Source organism: Artemia sp. Qi Xiang Cuo, unplaced genomic scaffold (assembly GCF_049724085.1).
Source record: "Artemia sp. Qi Xiang Cuo unplaced genomic scaffold, ASM4972408v1 HiC_scaffold_22, whole genome shotgun sequence".
Taxonomy (NCBI): domain Eukaryota; kingdom Metazoa; phylum Arthropoda; class Branchiopoda; order Anostraca; family Artemiidae; genus Artemia; species Artemia sp. Qi Xiang Cuo.
Genome location: NW_028297431.1, coordinates 5,767,635 through 5,786,795, shown reverse-complemented (window position 1 = coordinate 5,786,795; position 19,161 = coordinate 5,767,635). Strand labels below are relative to the sequence as shown.

General features: G+C 35.1%; 1 protein-coding gene across 1 annotated transcript in view; it reads right to left on the bottom strand.

The window, feature by feature from the left end:
• The window catches only part of LOC148939089 (DNA mismatch repair protein Msh6-like), a 113,068-nt gene that overhangs the window by 39,545 nt on the left and 54,362 nt on the right, over positions 1 to 19,161 (bottom strand). Inside the window, exon 8 of the mRNA XM_089107303.1 lies at positions 14,609 to 14,838. Within this exon, the coding sequence (XP_088963429.1) occupies positions 14,609 to 14,838 (230 nt within the window). The remainder of the gene's footprint in view (positions 1 to 14,608; positions 14,839 to 19,161) is intronic.

The window sequence follows — 19,161 nt, the reverse complement described above, 5'->3', positions numbered from 1 at the left end:
AACATTCTTAAAAAAACCATCACCTAATACATATTTCAAAAAATTACAAGCAGAATCTAATCTAAAAAGGACCATAATAAATGCTAAATATAACTACTGGAATAATTTTGCAAATAATCTCTCCAGAGAAACACATGAGCCAATTATACATAGTCATAAGCCACATCTGTGGGAAAAAAAACTTCCCCCAACCCACTCCTGTATGAGCTTATACATATAATACCAATTATGACAATGATAATGAAAAAGCTAAGCTATTTGCCACTCTTTTTGTTAGTAAGCTAACATCAAACAATTGTAGCAAAATACCCCCAACTCCTATGAACCCAAGTTACCAACCTCGCCCAGGAACCGAGTATATAACCAGCCCATTTTAAATCCAGGAAATGAACAATCCAATACATCATATTAGGACCAAGACTAGCGGCAGCTATGACAATATACACCCTACATGGATAAAGAATATCACCCCTTCACACAAACAGGAACTTCTAAATTGTTATAATCATGCTTGGGCTTCATCTATGTTCCCCAATATCTGGAAATGTTCGTCCCTCTTACCAATCCTAAATAAAAATAAACCCAAAAATAACACTGAGTCTTATAGGTCCATAATGATTACTCCTGTGGTGGGGAAATTAATAGTGAAAATGATTTATTACCGACTCCTCTGGTTTGTTCAAAACGATAATATGATCCCTCACACTTAAACTGGCTTCAGGAAACATCATTCCTCAAAAGATGCTTTCATATTGTAAACAAATGCAATAAATGAATCATTCTATAAAAATAATGTCCTAGTTGCAGCTTTCCTAGATTTTGAAGGGGCATACGACAATGTGAACCACCAAATCCTTGTAATTAAACTTGCAAACCTTGGACTACCCCCCAAGCTAGTATCTTTTATAAAATCTTTCATAAATAATTTCTTAGACCACGCTGCTTTTCCATTTACAAACAAAAAATTAAACAAGAAAAAGGGGTTTTAATTTATATAATGCAGTGAAAATAAATAAAATAAACACTTAATTAAACAAAAATACTCCGAATATTTCGGCCCCACATCCGAGAGCCTTTCTCAGCGGAAAAAAATTAAACAAAACAAAAAAAAGATTCTTTTTGAAAAACCTTAACTTAACTTAACCTTAGCTTAAAACCTTGACCTTAACTAAAAACCTTAAATCGAGAAATGGGCAGCAATGACACTTAAACCTTTATTATATCTCCAAGATTCGTATATAAAAAACTTGGAATTCATAAAAGATAAACTTATAAGTGTAGAAATATCAGAAGAATATAGATTTTTCAGTTTTGATATAAAATCAATGTATACGTATATTCCTTTTGATAAATCGTTTAGTATTTTATCCAAAAAACTTGAGGAAAGTAAAAATGAGATAGAAGAATTATCTTCGGGAATCGAACTGGAAACTATATTATATTTAGTCAAAATAACTAGCAGTTATACTAACTACTTCACGTTTAGAGATAATTTTTACCATCAAATTAGGGGATTGGCAATGGGAGGGCCTTGAAGTCCGTTGTTAGCAAATATTTATGTAGAGTATGTAGAAAATTTAGCTATAGAAACATATTTTTTGAAACCTAAATTTTGGGGCAGATATATGGATGATATTTTAGCTATTTGGAATTACGGGGAATCACGAATTGAAGGTTTTTGGAACATTTAAATAATCTGGGAGGAGAATTAATTTTTACAATTGAAAAGGAAACAGAGAATAAGTTACCGTTTCTAGATATTTTGATCCATAGAAATAATAACGAACTAGCGTTTTCAATTTACCGTAAACCGACTAATAACAATCGTTACTTGTCTTTCGCATCAAATCATCCGATCCAGGTAAAAAGGGGTGTGGTTATTTCTTTAGTTGATAGGGTATTAAAATTAGCATCACCAGAATACATAAGCAATGAACTAATTTTTATTAATGATATTCTAGTAGGTAATGGCTATCCGGAAAATATGATTTCTCAAATAATTGAAAAAAGGAAAAAAAGTTGACGGAACCAAAAATATTAGAAGAAGATAGGTCAAATCAAGAAACAAATTACATAACTTTGCCTTTTATCCCAAAATTGTTACAAAAATAAAGAAGAGAATTAAAAAAAAACATAATATAAAGACAGCATTTAAATCAGGACAAACTATAAGCTCTTTGTTAAATACAGGGAAAGACAAGGTGCCGAGAAATTTGCAAAAGGGAGTATACAAAATTCCATGCTCTTGTGGTAAATTTTATGTGGGAAGAACACAACAGATTTTAGAAAATAGGCTACAGCAACAAAAGAATGCCATAGATTGCTCTCTAAATCAAAACAAAACACCGGAAACGTTTGAGTCAGCTGTTGCAGAACATTTTTATAATTTTCCTCATCACAGTATTTTATTTGATCAAACAAAAATAGTAGATACGTCTCTACAACTTTTACAAAGCTTCAGGGAAATTATAGAAATAAAAAAGATAATATATGGGGGAATTAGTATAAATAGAGATGAAGGGGATTTTAGGATCAATTCGGTTTTTAATAGTTTAATTAAAAAGCAGGTAAGATTTTCAACCAGTACTGATTTTAATAATAGTTCTGAAACGAAAGATGACCTTGCGGACAAAGGTCAGACTGGGTTAAATGCTGGGAAAGGTAAACAAACTGCAGCTAAGCTTGCAAGCAAACGAATCCGTTCAATTTATAATTCAAACATTGGGTGATGAACTTGTGAGATCTAAGTAGGGGTTATGGGCCGGGGGTTAGCTGACCTTTAATGTTTTAGTTTAAGTATAAATATATTTTCATTTTTTGATAGATTTCCATTTATATACCGAGAGAGGGCGTGGGTCAATAAATATAAACATTCGATTTTGTTATAACGCCAGTGAATGGAAGTGTTTATTTAATATGTGAGTTTTGTTTTCCTATTTATTTATATTTTTCTTTTGTTTGTTTAGTATGTGTTTATGTTGATGTTAAGTTAAGGTTTTTCAAAAAGAATCTTTTTTTTGTTTTGTTTAATTTTTTTCCGCTGAGAAAGGCTCCCGGATGTGGGGCCGAAATATTCGGAGTATTTTTGTTTAATTAAGTGTATATTTTATTTATTTTCACTGCATTATACAAATTAAAACCCGTTTTTCTTGTTTAATTTTTTGTTTGTAAAATCTTTCATAGAATTGCGAAGTTTCATTGTTTGTGTAGGTTCAGCCTCTTCACCCCAAAAGACAATAACCAAAGGCCTTCCTCAGGGAGCAGTCCTCAGCTGCCTCCTTTTTGCCCTGTATCTCTGGGACATGAATCTCCCCCACACGAATCTACAATATGCTGATGATCTGGTACTATGGTCATCTGGAAACACCTTTGAGATTGCACAGTCAACGCTGCAAAAGTCACTTTTCCAATTTGAAAAAATTCTCTCAACATTCAGATTTACCCATTGCACCTACCAAGTAAAAAATAATCCAATTTCACCGAAAGCGAAATAATTTTAATGTAAGATTAACTCTAAATAGAAAAAATATTCCAGAAGATAATCATATTAATTACCTAGGTCTCATGCTTGACCAAAAACTTAATTTCCACCTCCTCATTTCAAACACAATAAAAAATACTATAGAAAAACAATTATACTAAAAAAACTTCTTTCTACACCCTGGTGTTGTAAGGAGAAAACCTTACTCCAGTTTTATACATATATAAGACCCCATATTGGCTATGGGCTCATCGTCTATGCTGCATGTGCAAAGACCCAGATGCAAAAAATTGAAACAATACAAAACGATATAATAGTTCTCATATTTGGTCTTAGGAAACCCACAATCATCAAGTTTCTGCTTCTGGAGAGTGGATTAACAACAATAAGGGAGAGATATAGCTTTCTCTTTATTAAATATCTCAAAAAAATTTAAGCAAATAGCTCACACGCCCTACACAAGTGGCTTAGAAATCCAGCCATATAAACAGAGATTGTAGAAGAGCATACCAATATTCAGACGACTGTCAATGTCCCCGCCCAGTCACGAGCTCATGTTTTCACCCATTCCCCTCCATTTACGCTGCTAATTCCAATAATAAATAGTGATTTCTCAAAGTCGAATAAACATTTAATCCCCATTGCTTTTATGCAGAAAAAATTTGCTGAACTTAATACAATTACTTATAAAAACCATTTCCAAATATTTGTTGATGGGTCCAAAATGGATGAGAAGGTAGCAAGTGGTGCATTCCTTCCTCACCTGAAAATTGCAATGGGTGAGAGATTGTATAATAATGTATATATAATGTCTACAGAGTTAAATGCCATAACCATGGCATTAGAACACCTTATGGAAAATAAACCCTTGAGTTGCTGTCTTCAGCTCCTCAGTGTAAGCTGGATATTGACACTTATAATTGGTTTAGTATTATAGATAAACTTGTTTCAAGTGGCATAAGAACTTATCTTCAGTATATTCCTAGCCACTCTGGTATAAGTGGTAATCCTCAGGTTGATGAAATAGCAACAAATGCTATAAATATTGACCAGCCAAGTGGGAGACCAATCCACATTAGAGATATTTAGAGTAGGGTAGAGTAGAATATTTTTATTTATAACACGTACATAAATAAATGTCACAAAACAGCGCACATGCCTTGTGGCATACTTTAGCGCTAAAAATATTGCCAACGAAAATACAGTCATTTTCTAGCTACATTTTACAACAACGAAAAAGAAAACCCTACTGAACAAAATGCTTAGCACGTCATGCAATATTTCTTCACCAGTCTTAGAAAATGTCGCTTGTTACTGCATTCTCGAACTGATGCTGGAATTGAGTTCCAGATTTTTGGGCCAGTGTGACAGATGCTGAATCCCGCTCTCGATGTCGGCCGAATTTCGCACGAAAATTCTGAACGATGCGTAGTAAGATAATTATGAAATTGAGAATTAGTTGGAAAAATGCCGGGGAAATTTACAGGTAAATTACTACATTGATAATCGTGGCAAATACTAGAGATAGAAATTAAATGAAGTTGGTCCAAGGAGAAAATTCCTGGAGTGCCATATAGGTGTCTAACTGAAGTTCCGCAATCAACATTAAAAAGAATCCTCATTGCTTTATTTTGAAGTATTTGGAGAGATTTGAAAACAGACGAAAAGGTAGATGCCCAAACCGGAATGCAATAAAGAAAATATGGGTGGACGAAAGAATAATGATTAGATTTTAGAATAGCTTTAAGAAAGAAATGACGAAGACGAGTTAGCATGCCAATATTTCGGGGAATTTTTAACGACAGTGTTTTTACATATTTATGAAACGACAAATTTTCATCTAAAATAATCCCAAGATATTTGAACTGATCTACCCGTCTTAATTCAAGACCATTCAAGAAAAGAGAGAAGGTATCTGACACTACTGATCCAGTTCGCGAAAATAACATTTTCATTAAGTGCTAGTAAATTCCTTGAATACAAATCAGATACGGTTAGTAACGTACTTTTGAGGTTCTGGAAAAGAATAGATAGGTCCCGGTGAGAAGCAAAAATTACTACATCATCAGCAAACATTATAATTTTACAAAGAGGCAAAAGTTCTGGCAAATCATTTATAAAAAGAATAAATAGAATAGGCCCAAGGACAGAGCCCTGATGCACTCCGTAATTAATTGGAAAAGTTTCGGAACGGAGATCATGAGATTTATCAACACAATATAGTCGTCTCCCAGAAAGGTAAGATGAAAAAAATTTAACAGCTTGTGTTGAAAACCCATAAGCCTTTAGTTTAAAAAGAAGCAGCGAATGATTTACGGTGTCAAACGCCTTTGCGACATCAAGAAAATTCGCCAAAGCGTGTTGAACATCATCTAGTGAATCATTAATATTTAGTAAAAGCTCATGAATTGTCAATTCAGTTGACTTTCCTTTTATAAAACCATATTGAGACGTGTGTAAAATCTTACTATCAAATAAATATTTTTGTAATTGACAATTTGCAAGTTTTTCCAAAATGTTGTTGAAAACCGAAAGTAGAGAAATGCATCTATAATCTGAAGGGTCAGTTGAACTCCCAGCTTTAGGTAATGCTATAACATTTGCTTTTTTTTAAAGCTCAGGAAAAACCCCATGCATAAGTGATAGATTAAAAATATGTGCCAACAAAGGTGAAATGCTTGACGAAATTTGCTTTACGGTTTGAGCAGAAAATCCAAATTCTTCCTTAGAAAAACTCCGTTTATGCTTCAGAATAACTTTTTCAATCTCATGAGGCTTAATCTCAGAAAAAGAAAACGAATTTTCTACATGTTGCTCATTAACTGGAACAGAAGGGGAATTCAGTTGCATATTCATAGTCAAAGCAAGTCTAGAACCAATATTACTAAAATGATCTCCAAAAGCATTTAAAATTTCATTGGGCTCTGTAACATTTTCGCCATTTAAAACAAGGCAATTGACACTAGTATTCTTACGACTATGAGGACATATCTTTTCATTTATCAATTGCCATGTTTTTCTCATATCCAATTTATACTCCAAAAATTTTCTATTTATAATTTTTTCTCTTCTCATGTTTTATAATTTAATTTAGCTTATTCCTATAAACTCTTAATCCTACAAACGACTCAGGTGTCTGTAAATTTAAATAATTCTTAAATTTTCTATTTTTATGTTTCAACGATATCAAAATACTTTCAGTATTCCATGGGTCAAATCTCTGCACAAACTTTCCATGCGAAACTCGTGTTGAAGAAGCCCGATCCCGCAGTCGCATCATTTGATCAATACAATCTGAAAACGCAGCATTTGCGTCATCTGAGCCATAAACCGAACTCCAATCATGGTCACCAATTAACTGACGTAAAACTTTACAACCAATCCATGCATATCGCTTTTTGAATAATCCATTGTTGAATCTCGATGTTGTTTATTACTATTATAAATTTAAAAGAACACTCACCGGAAAATGATCTGACATATCAGACAAAATTACTGACGATTTTTTAGCATCAAATACAACAGGAGAGAAAAATATATTATCTAATAATGTAGCTGTGTTAGCTGTAACTCTTGTCGGCAGAGAAATACTTGGAAGAAAACTAGAACACAACATCAGAGTTAAAAACTCCTTATTATTTCCAACATCGAGATTCAAAAGATCAAAATTAAAATCACCTGAAATAATAACCGGTTTATTCAACGCTTCCAGATTTTTCAACAGCGGTTCAAAAACTTTGTTGGGGTTCCACCCTTGTTTCTTTTCCTTTCTGATAAATGACCTATTTTCGTTTCTTTAATTATATTTGCTTATAGTATAATTTCAAAAGACAGGTTAAATTCCCGTTACTAAGCGATAGTGGTTTTGCAATAGGTAAGCTGTGAAGCAAGTTTATTTATACTTCCTGGTTTGGGAGTCATTGAAAGATAAATCTAAGAGGTAAAATTGGGTTTGAATGAGGAGGTAGCTGATTGGCTGGGCCAAGCGACGGTCCACCCATACAAACAGTGCTGTACAAATTATTATTATGTTTTAGTCTGCGTTTTTGACCCCAGTCGGGGATATATATATTTTCGTGGTATTTGTGACCCTTTTGGAAGAATACAAGTAAGGTATTTTCTACAAACTGTGTACTATTTTCCGTAACCCAGGCAGGGTAGGAATAGAGCTACGAGGTACCGTCATTATTATATTGACAGGGAGGGTTGTTACCTCCAAGGAGAGAGTAGAGATTGTTAGCCGTAACCCAAGGCGGGTACATTTGGCTTTAAAAAGTGGCCATTTGACCACTCGATCGCGTTATCATACCCTGGGACAGGGTGTACTGTAAATAGGGTAGTACCAAACCCGATATTTGCAGAACCGTTGGGGTAAGCGCGGGAACCACACTAACATTTGGGCCGACAAGGGGTTCTCCCCTTCGAGTAAGTGGCATAGCAAACTTTTTTGCGCCATTTTTGCCTTTAAAAGTGGTGACCCCGCATATACACCCCGATAAGTGGTGGCAGCGGAGGGATAAGTGGTGGCAGCAAGAACAGGAATTATTAACAGAGTTGATAATAAAAGAATTCTACGGTTTCGAAGAGACTAGTCGAGTTAGCCTACATAGTGATAGTAGCCTATTGTGGCTACATATAAAGAGAAAAGAAAGAAATACTGAATCAAATAATACAATTATGAAGATCTATTATGGGCTATGCCTTGTGAGATCATAATTGGAAAATTTACGAATCAATATATCACGCAACTAATTAGTATTCAAAAATATAAGGCTAAAATTGCTGCGTGTCAAAACAATTTTTCGCAAGAGACCGGAAGTACATTGATAAAAGAATTTTCATTTAGACTGAAGAGGTAATTTCAGTTAAAGAAATTCTGAAATTATGTCGGACAGAGATGAGATTTACTCAATATCGAGAAGGGCGAGAGAAGCCCAGAGAAAGAGTAGGAAAATAGAACGAAAGGCTAAGATGAAGGCCTTAGAGAGACAATTCAGAGAATATAAGAAAAAAATGCAGGCTGATAGGATAGCCAGAGAACGAAAGGAGGAGAAAGATAGAGAAGAAGTCGAAAGAGATAGAAAAGAAAGGGAACAAAGAGAGAAAGATAGACAAGAAAAAATAGATCAAATTGAAAAAGATAGGCAAGCCAATGAAATACTTCATCCGGCCCGTATGGACAAAATTAAAAAAGATAGAAGAGAAAGAGAGAAAGAAAGAGAGAAAGATATACAAGAAAGAGAGAAAGATAGACAAGAAAGAGAGAAAGAAAGGGTAGACAGAGAACGAAAGGAAGAGGCTGATAGAAAACCCAGAGAACGAAAGGAAGAGGCTGATAGAAAAGCCAGAGAACGAAAGGAAGAGGCTGATAGAATAGCCAGAGAACGAAAGGAAGAGGCTGATAAAATAGCCAGAGAACGAAAGGAAGAGGCTGATAGAATAGCCAGGGGACGAAAAAAGCAGAATGATAAAATAGCTAGAGAGAAAGAAGAAAGATATCACCAGGACTTTAAAAGAACCATGATAGGTCTAATTCCAAAAGTGAGATTTTATCACAACTAACTTCTAGGCTGTCAGATAGCCATAATAATTTGTCTAAGAATCAATCGCAAGAAAATGAAAATTACCAAACATTAAACACTTTTACGAGAAAATATACAACTTCACTAACTACGGGGGGAGGTGGACCGGCCCATAAAACAAATGGGGAGGCTGCGCCGCCCTATCGGAAAAAAGAAATGCCTAATAGTCAAAATGATGATAATCTGGTAAAAATTGATGTCTCGGAGCCTTTTTCTAAAATTTGCCATAATAAAGAAAAGAAAGTAACCTTTAAAAGATCGAATTGGGCTATAGCACATAATCAAGGAAATATTGACGAGTTTGTGAAATCACATAAAATAGAAGGAAAATTAAACGGAAAATTCACCGAAATCGTAATTGACCCAGGGAGTGAGCAAACTTTTGTGCGAATGGACCTAATTAAAAAGACGGAAATAGACCATAAAAATAATATTACAACATTATATTATTATGGAGATAAGCACCAATGCCCGTCTGCTTGGGTAAGAATAGAAATTGCAAAAAGGACGGTACGGTCCAGAGAAAAACGATAAAAGTAGGGTTAGTACCTATGCTAGCAGTGGATGTTTTACTAGGAGGAGACTTTGGAGATATCTTTGCATAAAATAGAAAACTTGAGAAGACTTTTAATGAATATGAGACGCTAACAAGTACAGGTCAGAGTGAAACGCTGATTGTACCGGAGAATAAGGAGACAAAATTTATTGTACGCGCTTTTCCTCAGAAAGTTCGAGAAATTTTAGTAGAATATGAAAAACCAAATGTCGGAGTTCAATTCCCATTTGATAACGAACTATTTGTTTCGGCGGTAACAATAAAGAAGACTAAAATAGAGAAAAGAGATATTAAACGGAGCTACAATAAAGTAATGCAGTCAAAGATAGTGGACACTGGAGTTCAAATCAGATATAACGATGCTTTATTATTTTGCACGAATGACAGAACTGAGAAAAATAGAGACGAAAAGAGGAATGTAAAGAAGAGACAAAATTTGGAGATTCAGCCTGCAGTGGTTAAAAATAAAAAAATATCGGATGGTCTATGCCTTGAAAACATAAACAATCAGGGGGAAAAAGAGGTCCAATGTCCATGGGGAATAAAACAAGATGGGTACATAATAGAGATGAATGACCTGCAACAGGTTGGGGGAACGTTGTGAGATATGAACTTTCGAGTCGGATGGAAAAACGTGGGAATGAATCTGATATTGGTCTGATCAACTCAAAAGAGGGTTTGTTCCTTTATGTGGGGGAGGAATCCCTTGGGGAAGATCCCCTGCGGGAAGTGGCAAAAGGTAGCGATTTTCCTCAATGCACAACTGGTGGACAAGTTATGATCCCTTTACCGAGATTTTGCCTTTCTGATCTGGAGTCCTTGGGGGATACTCTCTCTCAGTCACTTCAAACTTCACCCAAACCTTTGTCCAGTAACCCTAATCATAGTTGTTATTCTTCATGGGAACCGACAATTAATTCCAGCAAATTGTATTCAGTGGGAGAGGTATCTAAGTTTCATTTTCAATTAGCATCAACGTATATTCTTCAGTTAATTATCCCAGGGGAGGGAAACCAGAAAAAAGCGATTCATGGTTCGCTCAGATTTTTACTTCATTTTCCTGAACCCTTATCGTTTTCACTGGCCTGTGTATTTTCGGCCTTAGACTATTTGAAATTATGCCAAGGGGCAATTTACTTTTTAATTGAGATGTGGGGTTGTTTCCAAAGATGGAAATTAAGAGGCTAGTGCAGCGAATTTTTCACGATGGCTGGCATCATCACATGTGCCAGAAACTGATTCTCTGCTCCTCTCAAATGTAAATTCGCGAGAGCGAGAAATTTTTTTGTTTTGATTGTGCTACGCACAATCATTATCTATGAATCTTGAAGACTTCAACTTGCAATACTTAAGGCGGATACTATACGATGTAGACCATGGTGGTCCTACAGTAGGGACGTGTCGAGGATGACCGAACCAGAGCCAAGCGGTGGAAGAGAGAAGGCAAATAGATTTTGTAAAGTTGAAGTTAAGTGTTTATGTTGTAAGGGTGGACCACGGTAGCGCGTGGGCGGTCATTTATCTTACGGGGGGAGGTGTTGGCGCAAACTTTTTTGCGCCATTTCTGCCTTTAAAAGTGGTGACCCCGCATATACACCCCAATAAGTGGTGGCAGCGGAGGGATAGGTGGTGGCAAAAAGAACAGAAATTATTAACAGAGTTGATAATAAAACAGAGTTGACCCCGCACATACACCCCAATAAACTTCAAAAAATATTTTTCGATTACCCGACGGAGATCAATAAACGGACCCGAAAATAAATGGATTACAGCCCAAAGGTACAACTTCAACAAAAATAGTCTCACAGAACCCTTCATCAAATACAGACAAATCACTGAGAATACTAAAAGACCAGTCATCACGAATATACAGCATCTGACCTCCTCTCGCATTCTGACACGTTGTACGTGAAATACACTTCATCCCAGGCACATCTAACATTGTAAGGGGTGTATGAGGAGACAGAAAAGTTTCGCAAACTCCAACAATGTCAGTAGGACTAGATGCAAGCAAAAGCTTCAGTTCATTGAATGCACTTTGTAGCCCCTGGGCATTTACATGTAACGATTGGATCGGAAAATTACAACTTTTTGTTTTATCCGATAGAAACTCGCCTGAAGAATAATCACATTTAGGTAGATTATTTACATAAGGCATATCTTTATCACTTCCGGTAGCTGAATTTAGAATAACATCTAATTTCAAACGAGAATCAAGAAAACACTGAAAACAATCCATAAAACAAAAACAGAAAAGAAAAATCCACAGCTTCTTAGTTTAGACGACAGGTTTATATGACATATTGCGAATCTGAACTACGTCGGAAATTGTTTTACACGGAATGATTTGCGAACAGCACTTGACATAAACAACACCTCGTAAAGCCCATACATTTTTCAATTCAAACTTATTGCGCGCAAGCTTGTAGATTTCTTGCCTTTCCCTGGTTAGACCCTCATTTACATAGATTCGGAAACCTTTCAAATTCTTGCGATTGCGCAGGATCTCAACTGCAGATGCCTCAGTAAAAATGTAAGTTCAATCGGAGTTTTTATTTCCGAGGCACCTCCCAAACGCCTTGCACCCTTGACAATGGATTTATCAAGATTGAGTCCCATTTCACTGTTAAGTCGAGCTAATACTTTCTCATCAAGGTGAGGCAAATCACGCGCGGAAGAGTCTATCCCAGATACAATGACCTTAGTCAGAAGAGAAGACTGGTTTATATCATCCAGCTTAGTTTCAAGCTTTTGGAGCTTTGCGCTATTTTGAACAATTCTTGCCCGAAAATTGCCAAGTGATTTCTCAAGCAGTTCAAATTTACCCTTGAATTGCAGATCGATCGCCTCATAGACAGATTGCGTAACAGTATCAAGAAAATCTGACTTAATCTGTGTCACTGAAGAACTCCCTAATCATCTGCACTGCTCTTCTACTCTCCTACGAATTTCATCCTGTATGCCGTCACGAAGGTTAACAATTTCTGACCGCATCAAGTTAACCGACTCAGATAAATCCCCTGCTATACCTTCCGAGTCCTCCGTACACAGCCTTATCGCTCTCTGAACATTTCTTCTGCCATCTCTCAGCGCTTCTTCATATTTCTCCGCGTAAGTCCATATATTCTCGGACGTTGCTATTTTAATTTCGTCAGTTCCGTAACAGCAAACTTCATAATTACTTCCATCATCTTTGACAGGTATCACCCTCGTAATTTTGCAAGGCCACAGCATGTAATATTGAAATTGAACAAACGCCCGGTTTCCCACTTGCATAGCTTCGGCAAATGACAAAATGAAAAAAAAGCAAAATCTGTCTCTCAATACGTCCGCACACCTTGTGTGTATGAATGTCTAGCAGCGACTGAAGACAGTGAGCGGGATAAAAAAAGGTAGAGCTGAAAACAGCCAATGGAAAATTTACCAAGTATCCAAGTTAAAATATCCAAAAAGTACGATATAATTCTCTTGTGTTAACTAGTCAATGACTGAATCTATACTGATTACCGATGGAGACTATCAGATATTATGTTTAATAAGAAAAATCCTACTCTTTCCCCCTTTCCCAATAAGTACTTTTCTAAAAATTTATCACAGAATTCGTTCTGGAACAAATGGACTAAACTTTCTTGCATTCTCGCATCAGTTTCCTAATTCAAGTGGTTCAGTTCCCCTATCCCCTCTTTGCAGGTATTGTATTATGAATAATGAAACAATTGACCACTGCCTATTTGAATGTAATATGCTGGCGTCTGCATAGCATACCTTGCATTTTAAACTGTTAAAGTGCTTCAATTACCACAAAATCTCACTATCAGCCAAAAGCCTAGCTGACTATTCCTGCACACCAAGCACAAAAATTTATATCGATCATCTTACATTTGAGCTTCTTGAGTCGAAAGATCTACTGAAAGATATTTGAGAATATCTAATAAATAAGAGACAACCAAGCCAGTAGCTCTGTAGCCCACAGATTGAAGCAAAAGGAATAGGGCTAAATAGTATCAACTGAAAAAGCCCGCCTGCTGTGAAATTGAAGAAGAAGAAGAAGAACACAGATTGGCATAGCTGTATAAAATTAAACAGATATCTATGTATATGCGCAACTCTTTATAACAATTAACCGTAGGATAGCATCAGTTGAGAAACATCAGTATCCAACTAGACCCTACCTCCCCCGAAATTTTTCTGTGACTCGTAAAAAAGATACAAAAATGCATATAAACAAATTTTGATGTGTTTTTCCAGCTTTCGCCCCCCCCCCCCCTGGACAAAACTTTTGTGTAAATTTTTGCTGAGGGGTATACGATTCTTAATTCTATCCTTTTCCTTTCGCTATAGGTTAGATTAAATGTTGAAGAGTGTATTGCTATAAAAGCAATTATTTACCCTCTTGCGTAAAGAATGTAGGCTAAATATATTGTATTTGCCATTAATTATGAAAATGCCATGAACTGTGCTTGATGCTCTACCAATCGTACTCTATGCTCGCTCATAGAAACAAAGCAGCTTTCCCACCAAGGATTTCCTAGCACAATTTCAGCGATTTATGCTTCTTCTTGAAAACAGCGGCAAAACCGAGAATTGATTTGAACACAGATTGACATAGCTGTATAAATTAAACAGATATTTATGTATATGTGCAACTCTTTATAGCAATTAACCGTAGGATGAGAAACACCATTCTTAACTTACTTTTGACCCAGACAGGGGAAACCATAAGTTTTAACCCCAGAAGGGGTGCAAGAGGCGAAAACATTCTGAATAGCGCTACAATATAAAATTGGCACATTCATAGCGCCAGAATTATTAAAAACATGTACAGTAATTAATAACATAACAGGGTAGGGTTATTAGGGGGTAGGGTTAAGGGGAAGGTGAGAATAAATTTATTTAAAAAACACAAATAAATAAATTTTATGCTACCCTGAAAGCGGGTTGAAAATATTCTGAAAATGAATTCTGGTATATCTCTGAATGGCATCTCACCTGTGACTATCAAATCGTTCAAATATCCTGCGAGCGATATCCTTTGAAATAGAATCTTTCCTTTCTTCAGCATCCATCATCATCTTCAGCAATTCTTTTGCCTCTTTCGTCCAGTATCTTTTAAAACCTGTTCGACTACCTTGAAGTTCGTATGCACTAGTAGCACGCCTGGCTGCTGATTCGGGAACTTCGATCTGAAAGCGCTTCTTCTCAGAGCCCGTGAAGGTGACCTAGAAAATCATTATAAACAAAAAATATTAGACCAGGTTAAAAGATGGGAAAAACCTGCAGCTTTCAAAAATTTGTAAGTAAAAGCTTCTCAGTGATGTAATTTTAAATTTGCAAAGTATTGCAAATACTTTTTGCCATACCTGGGAACTTCATATGGAAGGAGTTGTAGTAGAAACTTCAAAAATGGCTCATTCTATTGGAAATTGGAGTGGCTAGTGCTCTTTTTAATTGTCGAAAGTGATTTGAGGGCAACTAGCCCCCACACGCCCATCATTCCCCAAAACACATCCAATCAAAATTTTGAGATAGCCATTTTGTTCAGCGTAGTTGATTTCCAGATAGAAAATATATTTTGGAGGAGAACGCCCCCCCCCCCCCACAACCCTTCAGAACACGGGTATTAAGTTATAAAGATAATTTCTTAAACCACATTGGCCTGACATCACATAAAGAAAAAAAAACGAGCGAAGATGGGATTTTTTATAGGCCATATGAAAATACTGAAAACACTAAGCGAATATTTCGAGAGGACAAACGCCTCTCTTCTTCAGCGCGAAACGAAACGATGTATCCAAGGAAAATGCCGAAGAGAAAAAAAACAACAACAAAAAACAAACACGGAAAGTCAATGTGAAAAGAACCAAAAAACCAAAGAAAAAGCCAAAAATTAAAAAAAAATAAAACCAAATACCTAACAACCATAAAAGCGAGTTATTCGCAAATATCCGCGATTTGCACAAAATCCAAAAAAATATGAACTGCCATCGACGGATACTAGCGAACAAGTTGTTCGCTAGTTCACCCAAATGATGTTGAGGTTCACCCAATGATGGGCCAGGGGGCTCACCATTCTACAATCTATGAAATCAATCCTGCAATAACTGAAAAAATAAAGTATTTTTGAGTATTTTAACGTCTTCCAGAACTCAAACGGTCCAACATTCTACAGCCCAATGAGTCTTTCTGATCTCCTAAATCGGAAACGGAGGAGATAAGTGAAGTTCCGCCCCGTATTGGATGAGTCTCCAACCTCACCCTCCACCTCTCCTACTGTCTAAGCTAAAGTTTTCTTCCTTCTGCCAACTACGCCACCCCCAACCCTAAGACTTTAATGAGGTAAAGTTTTGTATGGGAAGAACGCATAGTAAATCTATTATAATTATCCAATTATAAGGTTAAAATATATACTCTGTGATAGATGCAAAATTGCTTTGGCACACAAAATCCTATTAAGGTCAATTCAAAACAGTCGTGATCCCTTTGTGTCAGCAAGTGAAATGGTCAAAACACCCTTATTGGAGCTATTTTTTCAATCCATTCATTGTTGCCAATCGCAGTCCACAAGTTATGCGAGCTGTCTATTGTTCATATATAAGGATTTTATCAAAGAGGTATTCGCATAGACTTTGATAAAAGCCTCATTCGATTTATAAATTGAAAGTTCTTGATCCGTTTTCTAAAGTCAAGAATAATCGGACAGTAAGCAACCCCCCTGCCCATGCAATAAAAACTTGAAAATTTTGGCAATCAAAAACGAACAAAAATTAATTTTAAAAAACTTTCCGAAAAACAAGTTTTTCAAAGAAAAGTAAAGGCCATTTTAAACTTAAGCTCAGGAGATATGAATACATTTTAAAATTCAAACTCAAAACGACCAGAAATTACTAATAAAGAATAAATGAAACCCAAAACGAATAGTTATTAAATAAACAATCATAGGAAAAAAATACATCAGGTAATAATATAAGTGAATAAATATATCTTAAAGCGAGTAAAACTTAGATTGAATATGAAAATCAAGCTTAAAACAGAAACGAATAGTTTGCTATTAAAGTATAAATGAAACTTAAAACGAACAGAAATTAAATAAACAATCAATGCGAACAAACACACAATATCTATTAATGTAAATGAATAAATAAATCATAAAACGAGTGAAACTTAAATTGAATATGCAAATCACGTTTGAATCGAATAAAAATAACTACAAACAAGAGTTTGGGCACAGTTTATAGAATTATCCATTAAGTTTATCGCAGATCATTTCTGGTCTTCGGTCTCGCCGCGAACAAAAAGCTCTTCCCACTTGTTTGTGCAGTTATGTATCACTGTGTTTGCGTCAATCAATGAGAAATGGTTAGAAAGTGCATTATTCGAAATTGCGAAAGCAGAAAATAACTTGGTGAGCCGGCCAAGTGGTTTGCAACTGTCCCATCTTACAGGTATGACTTAGTTGATGAAATTTGTGAAAATAAGGAATTTTTTTTTCTTCTGATAACTGGTGGAATAGGTGTGATGATTTCAGGGGCAAATCCAGGATTTTGTTTTGGGGGGGGGGGAGTAAAATAGGTTGATCGGATAAACTTACTTTAGGATCAAGTTTAATTAATGCAAACTTGCGTTAATTAGGTAAATTACGCTACTTTAGACTACTATAGGGGGGCACCCCTCGCCCCCCCTCTGGATCCACCACTGGATGATTTATCATTTTTTTTTCACGTCGTGATGTTTATTTTCTACGATATTTATTTTCTAGATAAGACTACTTTCGTTTTCAGTCAATGTTTTCGTATGAAATGGGCAGACCTTTCCTGAACTTTAAACAATAAACACCTCTGTTTGAAAATTTTGCACTTTGTGAATTTAGATAGCGATAAGGGTTCCTGATTGAGACCAATTTTAGGACTTGGGTTCTAATTATTGGTTACTGTGGTAAAAGTTGCCACAATAGCCCTATCCAAGAAAATACCAAACGTCTGTTAAGAAAGGTTTTTCGTAAAATTGTTAGGGAATTTTCAGAAAATTGAAGGACATCACACATTTTAGTGGCAGATCCAAAATTTTACGGGGCTTTACCCTAGAAAAGCTCCTATTATAGAATTTTCTTCCAGTTTGTTTACCAGAAAATAAATAAAATGCATTTCTTACTGCTGAGTCTGTATAATCTTAGACCTTTTACGGCACAATTTCCAAAATATTTTTAAGACTTTTTTCTAACGGGGAACTATAAGAAATATTACATTTTTAGCTATACATTTTTTTTAGCTTTTTTTAGCTATTCCCACCACGTAACTTCCCTTTGAGAAAAAATTGATAAAACTTTTAAAACTGAAATATCAATGCGAAGCACCAAATTTCATAATCAAATGTCATTGCTTTATGACATTGTTCAAATAAAACTTATTTTTTACTTGATTATCGTTGTAAATTCATTCTTTGTCTTTCTTTCCATTCTTAAACCAATGTTATATTTACCTTTTGCATTATTACAGCCCACTATATATACACATTTATATAAATTTATATGCAGTGTTACCGCCATACCAAATATTCTCCTTTCGTTTTTTATTCTTTAATAATAATTTCTGGTCGTTTTGAGTTATATATATATATATATATATATATATATATATATATATATATATATATATATATATATATATATATATGTATATATATATATATATATATATATATATATATATATATATATATATATATATATATATATATATATATATATATATATATATATATATATATATATATATATCGGCGCGTACAAACAGCACCTCTCATTGGATCTGCCATCAGCAGTCCAATTACCCTGGAACACGTATTTTGGCAGAAACTTTCTCAAAATGCTTTGAAACCAACTTGAGACTTCGAAACCTATTTTTAATTCCTAAAAACATCTAATAATAACATTGCACTACTAATTACCGATTTTCATGTATGTATTGGAATAAATTAATTTAAAATTAGATTCTTCAAAATTAGAGTTCCAATGTTGAAGCCAAGTTTCGCGTTCAAGAGAAATCTGACTTGTCTACCCGTGAAAAGATCTAATGCCGCTTATGTTTCTAAGTTCGTCGGAGCACTTGCACCTCGGTCCGGGTTTTTATAATGGGTGAGATAGGGAATGACCATACTGGATAATTATATAAACTGTGAGTTTGGGTATCGCCTCACAGCAGAAGCCTAAAACCTACCGCGTCATTGGCGTTTTACTGAAAACGAATTATATTACAAATGTTTTCTTTTGTACTTAATATTGAAAATAAATATTAAAATTACAGTAAAATTTTGAACTGATGAGATTTCAGCAATTAATATCATTATACATCAAATATTTAGTTTAATTTATTAGTTCTTTCAAGGATTGGTCAAGACAAATGTAGTTTCACTACAAACAAAATTTGGATACTGTAAGAAATTTCCTTCTAATTTTAGAATTAATATCAAGTTGCTATGAATTTGGTAGAATCTGGCTTAAGCCGATGTTCATTCAGAGTATTTTTCCGATGAACTAATTTTGTAAC